Source organism: Globicephala melas, chromosome 12 (genome assembly GCF_963455315.2).
Source record: "Globicephala melas chromosome 12, mGloMel1.2, whole genome shotgun sequence".
NCBI classification, from domain to species: Eukaryota; Metazoa; Chordata; class Mammalia; order Artiodactyla; family Delphinidae; genus Globicephala; species Globicephala melas.
In genome coordinates, this window is record NC_083325.1 from 69,392,349 (window position 1) to 69,406,913 (window position 14,565).

Consider the following 14,565-nt stretch of genomic DNA (forward strand, 5'->3'; position numbering starts at 1 on the left):
TCTTTGATTTCTTCAGTGATCTCTTCGTTATTTAGTAGCGCACTATTTAGCCTCCATGTATTTGTGTTTTTTACAGTTTTTTTTCCTGTAATTGATTTCCAATCTCATAGCATTATGGTCAGAAAAGATGCTTGATACAATTTCAATTTTCTTAAGTTTTCCAGGGCTTGATTTGTGACCCAAGATGTGATCTATCCTGGAGAATGTTCCATGTGCACTTGAGAAGAAAGTGTATTCTGCCACTTTTGGGTGGAATGTTCTATAAATATCAGTTAGATCTATCTGTTCTATTATGTCATTTAAAGCTTGTGTTTTCTTATTTATTTTCATTTTGGATGACCTGTCCATTGGTGTAAGTGGGGTGTTAAAATCCCCTACTATTATTGTGTTACTGTCAATTTCTCCTTTCATGGTTGTTAGCATTTGCCTTATGTATTGAGGTGCTCCTATGTTGGGTGCATAAATATTTACAATTGTTATATCTTCTTCTTGGATTGTGTAGTGTCCCTCGTTATCTCTTGTAACAGTCTTTATTTTAAAGTCTATTTTATCTGATATGAGTATTGCTACTCCAGCTTTCTTTTGATTTCCATTTGCATGGAATATCCTTTACCATCCCTTCACTTTCAGTCTGTATGCGTCCCTAGGTCTGAAGTGGGTCTCTTGTAGACAGCAAATATATGGGTCTTGTTTTTGTATCCATTCAGCCAGTCTGTGTCTTTTGGTTGGAGCATTTAATCCATTTACATTCAAGGTTATTATTGATATGTATGTTCCTACTACCATTTTCTTAATTGTTTTGGGTTTGTTTTTGTGGGTCTTTCTCTTCTCTTGTGTTTCCCACTTAGAGAAATTTCTTTAGCATTTGTTGTAAAGCTAGTTTGGTGGTGCTGAGTTCTCTTAGATTTTGCTTGTCTGAAAAGCTTTTGACTTCTCCATCGAATCTGAATGAGATCCTTGTTGGGTAGAGTAATCTTAGTTGTGGGTTTTTCTCTTTCATCACTTTAAGTATATTCTGCCACTCCCCTCTAGCCTGCAGAATTTCTGCTGAAAAATCATCTGATAACCTTATGGGGATTCCTTTGTATGTTATTTTTTTGTTTTTCCCTTGCTGCTTTTAATATTTTTTCTTTGAATTTCATTTTTGTTAGTTTAATATGTGTCTTGGTGTGTTTTTCCTAGGGTTTATCCTGTATGGGACTCTCTGTGCTTCCTGGACTTGGGTGACTATTTCCTTTCCCATGTTAGGGAAGTTTTCAACTATAATCTCTTCAAATATTTTCTCAGACCCTTTCTTTTTCTCTTCTTCTTCTGGGATCCCTATAATTAGAATGCTGGTGCGTTTATTGCTGTCCCAGAGGTCTCTGAGATTGTCTTCAATTCTTTTCATTCTTTTTTCTTTATTCTGCTCCTTGGCAGTTATTTCCACCATTTTGTCTTCCAGCTCACTTATCCATTCTTCTGCCTCAGTTATTGTTATTTGATTCCTTCTAGTGTATTTTTCATTTCAGTTATTGTGTTGCTCATCTCTGTTTGTTTATTCTTTAGTTCTTCTAAATCTTTGTTAAACATTTCTTGTATTTTCTCAATCCATGCCTCCATTCTATTTCCGAGATTCTGGATCATCTTTACTATCATTACTATGAATTCTTTTTCAGGTGGATTGCCTATTTCCTCTTCATTTATTTGGTCTTGTAGGTTTTTACCTTTCTCCTTCATCTGTGACATATTTTTTTGCCATCTCATTTTTTCTCTTTATGAGTGGGATTGTGTTCCTGTCCTACTGGTTGTTTGGCCTGAGGTTTCCAACACTGGAGTTGTAGGCTATTGGGTAGAGCTGGGTCTTGGTGCTGAGATGAGGAGCTCTGTGAGACCTCACTCCGATGAATATTCCCTGGGGTCTGAGGTTCTCTGTTAGTCCAGTGGTTGGGACTTAGAGCTCCCACTGCAGGTGCTTCGGCTGGACCCAGGGTTTGTGAACCAAGATCCCACAAGCTGCCTGGGGTGGCAAAAAAAAAAAAAAAAAAAGAACAATAACAAAGTAAAAAATAAAATTAGACTAGAAGCTAACAGATATGTTAGGAAGAATATAAAAATAAAAATATAGATGACTCAACAACCAGAAGGTACATCAGTACACAATAGTAAAAAAGAGGAGGGAAAAAAAAAAGGGGGGGAAAGCCTTAGCTGTGGAGGGCGGGGCCTAAGCAAGGGCGAGGTTTGGGTGGTGGGCGGGGCCGATGCTCAGGACCCGCAGGGCTGGGAAAGGCCCTGGGAGCTGTTGGGGGTGGGGCTCAGGCTCCAGGAACAGAAGGGGCCCAGGCGTGCCCCCCATCCCTGGTCCCAGAGGCTAGGGGACCTCACCTGGGAGCTCAGCAGGCTCCCCGGCCTAAGTGGGCCAGGCGATCGCCCTCTGCTCCTCTCCGGCTGCTCTCCGAGAGTCCCTCCCACCTGCTTCTCCTGATCTCCCCAGCCTCAGGGGCGCCAATCCTGTCTGGCCTCCACTTCACCTCCCCACTCCGTCCCCCTCCGTCCTACTGGTTCACTTTGGGGTTCCTCCCGTCTCCTTGGGTGTTAAGAGTCCCCCACCAGTGGCCAGCAGGCGCACCTTTTGGCTTTTATGAATAATATTGCCATAAACATTCGTGTACAAGTTTCTGTGTGGATGTATGTTTTCATTTCTCCTGGGTATACTCTTAAGAATGGAATTGCTGAGTTTTATGGTAATTATGTTTAACTCTTTGAGGAACTGCCGAACTGTTTTCCACAGCGGTTGAACAATTTTTCATTCCCACCACCATTGTAGAAGAGTTCCAATTTCTCCACAACCTTGCCAACACTTATTTTCTGTATTTCTTATTGTAGCCAATGTTTCAATAAATTGAGCTCAATTAATAACAAGCAATTTTGTCATTAAAGATTTTTTGAAATCACCATTTGAACAGCCATTTCTCATCGTTTGCTTTTTTACAAAAGTTCATTGAAATACTCATCTTATTGTTGGACACAGTTTATCCAAATTTTTCCTATTAATACTGCTACAATAAATGTTCTTGTACATAAATCTTTGTCTATATCTCTGTTTACTTCTCTAGTCTCTAGAATATATTTATAGGAGTGGAACTACTTGGTAAAGTAGTATGAAACTGTTAAGGCTTTTGATAAATATTACCAAATTAATCCCCAGAAACATTATACCAATTTCTATCACAGCATTCACTGAGTATATTATCACTTAAAAAAACTTTTATTAATATGATAGGCAAAAGTAAGCGCTACCTTATTTTAAATTTACACTTCTTTGCCAACGAAATGGACTTTTCCCCCCTAAGTCTATTGTTCATTTGCATTTCTTTTATGAAGTATGTCTTTCATCCATAGTTTTACTGTTGTTTAGTGCTTTTCTTACTGATTTGTAAGTTTTTTAACATTAAGAATGTATTTATAAGCTCAGTAAGGAAATGGAGGCCTTGATCAGCATACCAACCAGACCTAACAGACATATACAAAACATTCCACCCAACAACAGCAGAATACATTCTTCAAGTGTACATGGAATATTCTCCAGGATAGCCCACATGTTACGTAACAAGTCAATAAATTTAAAAAGATTGAATGGGAACTATAGACTCCAGGTGACACTGATGTGTCAGTGTAGGTTCACTGATGTTGACATTAGGGAAGCTGTGGAGTGTGGGGCAAGGGGATGGTACTTTTTGCTCAGTTTTGATGTGAACCTAAAACTGCTATAAAAAATAAAGTCTATTAAAAATTAATAACTTGTGTACTAACATAGTAAAAAAGATATACCAAGGCACATCCAACATGTCTGAACGCAACGTTTTTATTAATAGGTAGAATATTCAATAGTCAGTAAGTATTCGCTCATGCCCTGAATGGTGAAAGCTCTCCCTCACCCCCAAATTCTTATACTTCAAGTCTGGGCAATGAAACTGCCAGGTAAAAGTGGAACATCACATAAGGAAAAGCAAGGTCCTTTTCCCCCTAAAGTCCCCTTGGGAGCAGAACCAGGAAGGTTATGTAGAAAAAGAATTAGTCACTTTAAGTGTTCACTTAAATCCAAACTCCTTCAGGAGAGATTAAGACATATTAAAATGCTCAGAGGTCATCCAACCACTGAAATTTCTGTATAATTGACAACTGGGTCATTCTGGAATAGGGCAGGGCAGGCATGCCTATTTCTGTGGGAAACACTCCACTCTAGTAAGAGTGGAGCCATTTGAGAATGGACTGCCAGTGTCACAGGTGGGAGTCCAGCAGCATTATCTATCCATAGTAAAGCTCCCCATCAAGCTGCCCTGCTCTAAAGCTGAGGCTGTAGACGGGGTACACAGACCAGAGGAAACCAAAACCATGCGTTAAGACTTAGAAAAATGGGAAGAAGTGTTTCTAATGAGTCATGCGATATAATTTGCAAGTCCGTACAAGAACTAGTAATAACTAAAGTTAGTTAACAGTATTCAAACTGCCCATCAGTTATATGGTATGTTCTCTGTAAAACTCCACCTGTGTGTGAAAAGTAAAGTTAAAATGTCTAGAAGTGATCTTTCAGGTGTCAGTTTACTTCCCAAAACACCAATTACCAGTGTGATTGCCTGCCTGCCGGCATCAGTGTACTCCACCAGTCCATACTGGTTCAACTAACTGGCTCAGCTTGGATTCCTGTTCGTTGACAGTTCTGCTAAAGTAAAACATCTGGATGTCTGGTCTAGCTTTAGTGGACAGCAGGTACAGCGTCGGACTAATGACAGAGGAAAAATTCTGACAATTCCAGTTATCAGGTCAAACCACTGTGTCTACTGAATAAAGCCAATTAAGGTGTCAGTGTCCCTGGGAGAGGCTGTGGAGACCCCAGTTTACCTGAGTTAAAGAAAAATGTTGCATCCCAGGATCATATGTCAGAGATTAAATGAACCTAACAAGGTAGAAAGAGTACACACGTTAGAAACCAATGAAGCACTTATAAGTGGGATTCTCTGAGTTGCTAGATTGAAAATCCAGTCCAGCAGCCTTGGCTGGACTCAATGTTATTGTAGGACAGAGTGTTATCATTTTACTGGTCCTGCGCTCGTGCCAACCCAAGCTCACACCAGCCCCCTTTCTTCAATTTGCCTTGAATACAGGACGGTTACAAGGATTCACTACTCTTAAGAGTTGAACCCATCTGATTGGTAAGGAAGAACTGAGGCAATGGAACATGTCTTGGGGCCCTTGGACTGTCCTGCCTAGCAGTCCTAAACCTTGGTCCTTTGCCAGGCAGGGTTTCTTTTTTTCTGGGAAAAATGGTCATGGCTGACTGCCACTAGAAGAGCAGGGTTCTTCCCAATGTGGTAATGTAGTTACGTTCTAACAAGGAAAGAGAACAAAAACGTGAGATGCTATAGTCCTCACGGCCTCACCTTGTATCAAGAGTTTTCTATGCTTGCTTCTTTATAATCTTGCTGCTGGAAATGGAGGCAGCATCTCAGGGCAGCCCGTGAAGGGGAAAGTGGCAGCTGGCCATCTCAGGTGTTTATGACGGAAGCAGAAACCAGCCCACGGAAGTTGGAGCGGGCAGTGCACCTCTAGTACTGCTTATATTTTTTGAAACATTCAAGGAAAGAAGCTTGAGGTAAGAACCGAAAACCCATGCAGTTAGCTAATTATTATAGTCTCAAGTCAAAAATTAAAAGGGACTTTGGTGATAAACCCTTGACTCTTGGAGTTCTAAACCTTTCACTCACTGCCTATAAAATGAACGAATTAATAAATTAAGGTCCTGGGAACAAAGAAGACACCCTCTGATCACTGGCCAAGAATTCCTCTAGGAGACTCTCCCCAACTTTTCCAAGCATAAAATACTCAAGCTATCAAAGCAAATCCTGGGACGCGAATCACAGGGACAAGTGAGACAATACATGAGCAAGAGGAGTGTGTCCAGAACCCTCGACAGACCAAACTTTAGAATGGGCTTTCCTTGCCAGAAGCTCAATTACAGCCAGTGGCTACAACCTTCGGGAGGGCAGGGGGCTGAAGAACGTGCAGGTGCTTCAATTTTGTCCTCCTGTCCACAACTACAGGAATTCCTGTATGAAGAGGCACAGAGGAAAGCTAGAAGTCAAATCTGTGTCCTTTATTCCACCAAGTAGGCATACCCATGGGCCACATCCTGTCTCAACCGACTGCTGAAGGTTCCCTGGGCCCAAGGCACATGATTACCTGGGCTCTGCTCTCCAGACGGATGGTAGGGGTGGGCAGCAGAGAAAGGCTGAACATTGGGGCAGAGATCCCCCAGCACTGAAGGGGAATGGAGAGTGAGGAAGTAGGACCACAATGGAAGGGGCAGTGAGGGGCCTTGAAGGACCTAAGTTGAGCATTTTGAGGTGAGAGGCCTTTCCACCCAGGCCTCCATGTCCACTGACAGCCACACCCAGGGTGTGGTAGAGGCAAAGCTGCTGCCACCCACTGAGGTGCTATATTCTTCTGGATTCTTCTGGAGGTCCCTTTCTTTTTTCTGCGGCAGCTGAAGTCTGGGAGCAGAAATCATTTGTCAGAAGAAGGCAGAAACCACTTGCTGGAGTCCCACCTTTTTGGAGATGAGCTGTCTGAGGTTTCAGGAATGAGAGAGAAGGAAGTGGAGAGCAGGAGACAAGAGAGGAGGCGAGAGAGGCTACCAGCCCAAGGACAGAGGCTGGGAGCTGTGTGCAATCGGGCAGAGCAGTGCTCAGTGGAATCGTGGGTAGGAGGCTGAGATACCCCTGGGCTCAGCTGCTGCCAAAGTGGAAGAACTGAGGCAGAGGCAGCCAACCACTTGCCTAGGAGACAGAACTTAGGCACCACGTAACAAAGACTCCCATGCAGAACTGCCACCCTCTCCCCGCCAGCAGTCTCAGATGGTCTGCTCCAGACAGAACCCAGCAGCCAGGGAGGCAGGGCCTACTGCTGGGGTATCATGGCAAATGCCCAGTTCAAGAAGGCCACTGTGGTTTCCTGTAGGCAGAGCCAGGTCTGGTGGGCAGCTTCACTGAGCTGTGTCTTCACGCAGTCCCAGGTCACCCCACCTCTGGGAGGAAAGCAGAACATTTGTGGAGGTTGGAACGCGGTGATGTGCAGCTGCGTCAAGTCACAGGGCTGTAGCTCACACTCACAACCCGCATCCCAAAGTTGCCAAGGGATGAGCAGGGGCCAGGGCAGAGCGAGAGACTCAACAGAGGAGCCTCGTCCCTGGAGAAAGGGCGTGCCCTGGGCGAGGGTCTCACCTGCACGCCACATGGCAGTGCTCCTGGGCGCGGGCCAGGGCCTCAAGCAGCATGTGCCACGTGGGCAGCAGGACGTTCTGGTAGAGAAACAGGAGCAGCTCCCTCAGAGAATGGAGCAGCTGGTTCAGGGCATCAGGGAGCTGGGTCTGTAGCTGGACCGTGGAGAATGGACGGGATTAGAGTGGCCAGGGAATGCAGTCCACATGGGGCTGCACCTTCCCAAGAACTCAGTCCCTGGCGAGAGCAGCCTTCTCTGACCTCCCTGTCTCTGGCTTACCCTCTGGGAGAGGCTGGTGAGGCTGTCACCGAACCAGGCAAGGTGGGAGGCACAGTGGGCAGAAAGGAAGCTGACTGTGGCACTGGTGTGGGCCCAGGCCAGCTGCAAGCTGGGTCTCACCATGGTCAGCAAGTGGGAACCCCAGGCCGGCAATGTCTCCTCCAGCCAGCTGTAGGAGAAGACATAGGGGAGGAAGGAGGGAGGTCTCTGAGTTTTCACAGGCAATTTGGCCCAAGAACAGCTGGGGCAAGGGAGGCCTTGGGAAAGGAAAACCACCATCACTTCCCACTGATTGTCAATGCCTGAACACGCAAGCCCTCTCTCTCCCACCCCACCCCTCCCCAGGAGGTGCTCACCTGTAGCCTTGCAGGCTGTAGGAGTAGATCTTGGTACATGCTTGTTGGCCAGCAGGCAAGACACCAGATGAATGAAGCAACCGGCCAGAAAAGGAGGCTGAGTAAAGGGGGCCTCGGGTGAGCTGGGAGGTGAGCGGGGAAGGGATCGGAGAGACAGACACTACAGGCCCCAGGGCAGACCCAGTGAGGGGTGGGGCAGAACTCAGTGTGCTCCTGGGGCTGCAGAGCTGCCTCCAGTCTGCTCTGGAGCACACACGGAGGGAGGATGCAGGCCAGGGGAGCAAGAAGGGTGCAGCCAGGTGGAGCCCAGGGCTTAGGCGTCAAGAAGCCTCGGCTTTGAGGGTCGGCCCTTCTATTTCCTAGCTGTATTTCAGCTAATTGGTAAACCTTTCTGAGCCTCAATTTCCTCAGAAGTTAAAAACAAGATACACATCTACTCAAATGAGACCACGAATATGCAAGCATTTCTATACTGCAAAGCACCTGTCTGATCTGAGGTGTGATTGAAACATCTGTCGGAAAAGTGTTTGTTCCGGAGTGTGTTGGGGGCGGGGAGTGCTACATCCAGCTCTGTGTCCCCATAGAGAGCCCCAGGCTATCTCCCTTGCCTGCCAATCCCTGCTTACCCTGGAAAGAGCTGTGTGACCGGAAGTCATGGCACAGGAAACCTATGGCAAAGACCAGCACCAACAGGAGTAGCCGCGTCCAGGGCAGCCAGAAGCCCCGTGCCTGCTGCAACAGACTCTAGGAGAAGGGGTAGAGAGCAGCGGTCAGAAGGGAGAGGGGCTGCTCCTTGCCTCGTAAAGCAGGCCTCGAGCTAGGCCTTCCAGGGAGAGGATCCGGCCCTCACATTACCCAGGAGGTAGTGCGGGCTCCAAGGACAGGTGGGGCAGGTATGGGATACAGGCCCACCCCAGGGTGTGCTGAGACAGCGACACAGAACAGTTTGTGGGGCTGGGGGAGGGCTGGGCGCTGGCACCTTGCAGGCCGCGTCACAGGTGATGACATCCTGGTTGCTGCAGCTGCCCTTCCCTAGCAGATCCTGGTTGGTAAGCTTGAAGGACTGAATGGTTTCTTGCAAAGACTTCTGTGTCTATAGGGTAAGAAAAGTCTAGGCTGAGATCGTAAGATTTGGCCCAGGAGGGAACCCTGAGCCTCCATTCTGCTTTGTTTTCCATGCCAGATGTGCTAACAGAGTACCTTCTCAGAAAGGGGGGACAGTGGCTGAGGGGTATGAACCCAGAACCCAGATGAGGCTCAGCCTGCCATGTCCTCCCAGCTCCTTACCTTCTTGGGAATCCGCTCCCAGGACCTGAGCAAGTGCTCCAGCAGCAGGCTGTGGGGAAAGCACAACCCCTTCCAATCAAGAGGCCCACTTGGCCCCTTCCATCCCCCTGTCCTCCACGAGGCCCCGCTCCTTCAGGCTGAAAGATATCCACCTCCCCGCCCCCTGCAGAGGAGCAGCTTCCTAGAGGCCTCCCAGCAATGTTCCCACTGAACTTGAGGGGCATGAGCCTGAACAAGTGACAAACATCCCCCTTCTGCTTCTAGGACAGGGACACACCAGAAGCGTGAATTAAGGCTTCTCTGTGTGGATCAGGGGCAGGTGACCCTCCCACCCCCACCTGCCTGGACTGTGACAGGTGCTTGGGGTACAGCTGCCTCCAGACGCCGGTGCTGAAGGGGTCCACCGTCAGGCACTCGGTCAGGCTGCTCAGGAGCTGCACAGAGGACAGGAGAAGGGAGAGACTGCTGGGGCCCGGGGCTGGTGGCAGGGAGATTGCTGGGAGGTAATCCTCCTCTCTTAAGTGAGGCCATCCGGGCAACACATCCACCCTAAAGGATGGAGAAATTGTGCCCATACCCCAAAACTCTCCGAGAGGCTGTAAACGGGGAGGCCAGGGCTCCTGAGCTCGAAGTTCACTTGTCTGCAAGGGGCAGGATATCAGAGACCGGCCAGACCTGAATGTGCCTCTTTTCGGCTCCGTTCTTCTGAGGGCAGAGCATGAGGGAGCCGGGCAGGCAGCTGTCAGGAGTGAGCTAAGGGGATGCCCAGAAAATGGGCTCCCTGAAGCAGGGCCTTTGTCAGCAGATAAGGACCTCTGTAGCAGACCCCTGGGAAGGAAAAAGGAGCCTCCCACCATTTCCTCACCTCTTTCTTCATCTCCGGAGGGCAGCCAGGGGTGGCTCTGGACAGGAAGGAGGGGAAGTAGGTGTGCAGGGTGGATTCTGGCTTCGCCCCAAATGCCAGCACCTTCAGTCGTGGGTAGAGCTGACACAGCTGCTCCTGCAGGCTGTGGAGGGGGTTGAGAAGAGAGCCAGGCACAGCTCTAAATGGATTTGTGCGCTGTGTCCCTTCTGCCTGCCTCAGAGTCCACACCCTGCCCAAGGCGGGCAGTCATGAAGGGCCTTGTGATGGTTCTGCATCTTTCTAGACTCGGAGACTTCTTGGAAAATTTGCTCAGAGTCATGGGTCCCCTCCCCAGGAAAATGCCCACATGCCAATCACACTTGAGGGCCCATATAATTCCAGGGGTTCAATGATCCCTTGTACTTGCAGGTTGATAATCTCAGATGTAGAGTGGCTGGAAGGGAAGGGACATATATTGTCTACTCCTAACCCTCTGCTGGGATCCTTCACAGCAGGTGTGCCCCAGGGCAGCCCTACCTGGGAGTCAGGGAGTTGTTGGGCATATAGGCAAAGTCCAGAAGTGGGAATAAGTCCTTGGGGCCAATCATGCCAAAGCCCTTGGTGAGGTTGGGGTGCATCCTGTGGAGGAAGAAAGAAACAGGCTTGTTGGGGACCACCTGCCCGGGCCATGGACACAGCTAAGAATAACATCTAAGAAAAAAGGGCATAACCTAGCTGTAAAAAAAAAAAAAAGAAAAAGGGCATAAACTCTACCCCATCCCCCTCCCCTTCCTGGCTCCCTCCCTTTCCTTCTTCCCCATCACACTGTGAGTTGGGAGGAGCTGGTCCTGATTTTCCTCACATCTATGGAAACCAGGATCACAGCACCCCATTTTGCTGAAATAGCCACTGGAAAACGCCCTGGGCCTTGGCCTTGCTGTTCCCTGCCGTTACTCACAGGAGCAGCCGATCCAGGTATGCAATGGCGAATGGAGACAGAGACTTGATGCCCAGCACAGGCAGCATGATCCCCAGCCACACTGTGAAGACAAAGGTCAGGGAGGACGCCTCAGGCCTGGATCCACTGAGAACATTAAAGAGCAACTTGCTGGCTCCAAAACCTCCCTCTCTCTTCCCCACTTCCTCGTTACCTCTCAGTCCCTCGGTGAGATTGGCAAAACCTGCCTGACCCAGGGCCCACATGATGGTCAGACACTTTGCTGGTCGGCTCTGGTGGGACCTCAGCAGTTCCAGGAACTGAGGAGACCGGTGGGAGAGACAGGTTGGGATAGGGCAGAGTGCCAGGAGCACTCCCCAAGCCAGGGAGGAAGAGAGATGTCAACTGAGAGAGGAGGGGAAGGCTGTGGGACAGGGCAGCAGCACGACAGCGTGCTGGAGCGATTCAGAGGGAGGCTCCGGCACCAGGCTGTGGCCTCCACCCATACTTGCCACTTACTAGTTGACCAACTCTATGAGAGTTACTGAACCCCTCTGCGGCTCAATCTTCTCATCTACAAAATGGGAATAGCAGCAGTACCTACCTCATATAATGTACAAAGTAGACACAGTAAGCGCTAACAGTGTTAGCTGTGATCATCTGTCTTACAGGACCTCCCACTACCCCTTAATTGGGTCTAACAGTGTAGATTCCGCGCAGCCTCCCCAATCCTAGCCTCCCGATGTCCCCACCACGACCCTGAGCTCACCTTGCCCAGGTTCATGGTGGCGATCTTGGGCTTGTCCTGCAGAATGGCCTGGATACAGATGCGGTAACCGTGTAGTGACTCCCCTGGAGAGATATACATTCTCAGACCTACATATACTAATCAGCATCCCAAACCTGTAACCTCCCTTTTGACAGCTGAGAGCCCAGAACCCAGGCCCAGCGAGTCCTAACATCCTCCTCCTTTTCCAAAAGAGTGTTGAGGTTAGCACACTTCTCTGCTGAAACGGAACCACCCAGCTACTCCTGAAGCAGGAAAAAGGGGGTAGGCTCCCCAGATGGGACTGGGCTATTCCTCACGGGCCCCTCTCACCTGGCGTCTTATCCAGCTCTTGTAGCATGGTGAATAGACAGTGGTCAAAAAAGAGCTCCAGAGACTCCGCTGCCTTTGCCAGTAGCCCTCGGATGATGCCACGCAGCTCCCGGCTCACCAGGCTGTAGGGATAATCTGCGACCGAGAGGCCTCGTATGAGTGCTAGGACCAGAAGCCTCTGCCAGCTCTGAGAGCTCTGGTTTGCCCCCTGAGAACGGTACGTGGAGGCAGAGGTCACTGCACTGTGGCTGGCATCCTCCCTATTTCAACGAGGTCCGGAAACTTTTAAGCCATGATGATTTGAGAACAGCTGAAATCACCCATGTAAATCAGGGCAGTAGGGGGCATTGGGCTCAGTTACTAAGTAACATGCTTACGCACAGCCCTTTCATAATTTCCTTGAACTTGTCTGGAGAACTAACCGTGAGTATGCTGGCTTAGCGTGGGCTCACTTGGAGGCACTTGGAGCTTGTAGTTGAGATAGCTGGCCAGGTCCTTCAACCACACAGATGGGTTGCCAGAGAACACGCTTTGGCTCTTGTCCAGTTCCTTCTGCAGAGCTGCCAGGTCCAGCTGCCAGGGACACAGGACCCTCATGGTGAGTTGTGGGTACAGAGTAATGGGGTAGAGGTGGGAAAATGGTTGAACTAGGTGGTGGTAGGAAGAACAAAGGGTTTCTGCTTTTAAACGAAAGTATGTGGAATGCCACACTTTTGCTGAATCCAGATCTTTAGGAAACAGAGACCATGACAGCTGCAATTGCTGATCTCAAGGACTAATACTCTTGGGCCCTTCACAGGTTCAAGGGGAAAAACAGAAGACTAGATGGAAAATGAAAGATCACTCCTTCCTTGTGGAGAGGAACCACAAGCAGTTTTTCTAAATCCTCCCTGTATCTCTGGATTTTCAAGGCCCTCCTCTCACTAATCTATGTTTCTCTATAAACGTATTTCCTTTCCATCCTAAGTGCAAACACTGTACCCCTTGGGGTTTCCATCCTTTCCTGAACGCCTCCTCTCAGCCAGCAATGTCCCACATTCCACAGGTCCCTGAGCCGCCTGTCCCCCTCCCGCTCCTCTCATTTTCTCTACTCCTTGAGTCCTCATTCTTGCCCTGCCTAAAGCCTAGGCACACTCACAGCTTTCAGTGCCTCCTCCAGGCTGCGAAAGCGGCCCTGCTTCTGGTTCTGGTTGGTGAGCGTGGCCACCTTCTTAGTCTGCTTCTTGTTCCCCGGTTTCTTAGGCTCCACAGCAGGGGGTGGAACCTGCTCCTTATTTTGCCGCTTCATGATTTTCTCAAAGCCCCGCTCATACAGGGTGCTTGTCGTCTGGATTGGAGCTGGGGTAATGACAGGCAGAGAAAGGGGGGCAGCCCTGAGTCAGGAGGGCCTCACAGGAACAGTGGTCCCTTCCTCCACACTGTCACCTAATTCATCTCCAGGGAGGATCCTGCCTCAAAGCCCCTTCTTGCTGTCCTGCTTCAGGAGCAGGGCAGGGAGCCCTCCTGGCTGCTTCTTCAGTAATCACAGCTCGTGAGTTCATGGGCTCTTTCACAGAGATGAGGCGTTTCTTTATTAGGAAATCAGAGTATGTGAGAATCGGTGGTCGGGGGTGGGATACGGACGGCGGGCTTCTTTGTTGAATGGCTACCAGTCTGGGAGATCAGGATTTTTCCATCTTGGTTCTACCCCAGTTCCTTCTGGTTCAGATGTGACAACTCTATAATCAACAAGTGGCAAGCCTTCTCCACTCCTCCAGGAGGCTTTGAGGAAACCAGCACCACTTAGAATAATACTTGGTGGGTGTGGACAGTGTGTGGTGGGTCATTTCTCCCAGTGCAGGGCCTCATGTGCGTCCCAGTCCCCACGCCCACTCCCGACCTGCTGGTTACTTAAGGCGGGGGCACCGTGTATAATGAACCAGGATGCCTCTCCGCAGCTCTCGGACACCTGCCCGGAGAGGCCAGGCCAGGGCCCGGGAACAGCTGGTAGGGCGTATGTGCAGTCAGCTGAGCGTCCGAAGACCAGAATCCCGGTCCCCACTGACATGGGATCCTGGACAAGGCATCTAACTTCGCTGGGCCTCAGTTTACTCATTTGAGAGGCAAGGACAGCGACTTCCCTCGCGCTGTCTACCTCCCGTGAGGCTCAAAATAGGCAACGCCAGGGTAGCGCCGGCTGAACTGGGAGGTACCGATCGGCAGGAGAGCTCGCGCCTCCAGGAGTCCGGGGGTGTTTTGACCCTCTGGGCTCGGGTAGCTGCTCCCTACCACCCGTGGGGGCAGGCCCGGGGCCGGGCGGCGGCGGCGGGCCGCGTGGGTACTCACGGGTCAGGTCGTACTTCCACACTCCGTTCGCCTCCCCGAGCGCCCGGCGGTCCCCTCCGCCGCCTTTACCACTGCTGCCGGCCCCAGGCCGCCGCCCCTTCTTCACCACCTCCCAGCGCCCCCCACCCGCCGTCCTAGCCGACATGGTTCCGAGCCTCCCGCCACGGCCACCTCCCTGGAC

General features: G+C 49.8%; 1 protein-coding gene across 1 annotated transcript; it reads right to left on the minus strand.

Annotated features, from left to right (window-relative positions):
• Nucleotides 1-6,112: 6,112 nt before the first annotated feature.
• Nucleotides 6,113-14,565, minus strand: TMEM214 (transmembrane protein 214). Its single transcript, XM_030858175.2, has 17 exons — nt 14,385-14,565; nt 13,198-13,397; nt 12,482-12,632; nt 12,060-12,194; nt 11,730-11,812; nt 11,175-11,280; nt 10,982-11,063; nt 10,561-10,662; nt 10,045-10,186; nt 9,522-9,613; nt 9,180-9,228; nt 8,872-8,985; nt 8,519-8,636; nt 7,893-7,989; nt 7,537-7,705; nt 7,260-7,411; nt 6,113-7,063 (listed from the first exon to the last, which is right to left on the minus strand). The coding sequence occupies exons 1-17, from the start codon at nt 14,527-14,529 to the stop codon at nt 6,937-6,939; spliced, it is 2,064 nt and encodes a 687-aa protein (XP_030714035.1). The 5' UTR covers nt 14,530-14,565; the 3' UTR covers nt 6,113-6,936.

Excerpts from the sequence above, each read along its gene's own strand:
- TMEM214 (XM_030858175.2), bottom strand. The coding sequence starts at position 14,529 with ATGTCGGCTAGGACGGCGGGTGGGGGGCGCTGGGAGGTGGTGAAGAAG. Across the intron at positions 11,064-11,174 it reads TCTCACCGAGGGACTGAGAG|TGTGGCTGGGGATCATGCTG; the intron begins GTAACGAGGAAG and ends TTGTCTTCACAG. Across the intron at positions 7,412-7,536 it reads TCACCAGCCTCTCCCAGAGG|CTACAGACCCAGCTCCCTGA; the intron begins GTAAGCCAGAGA and ends TCCACGGTCCAG.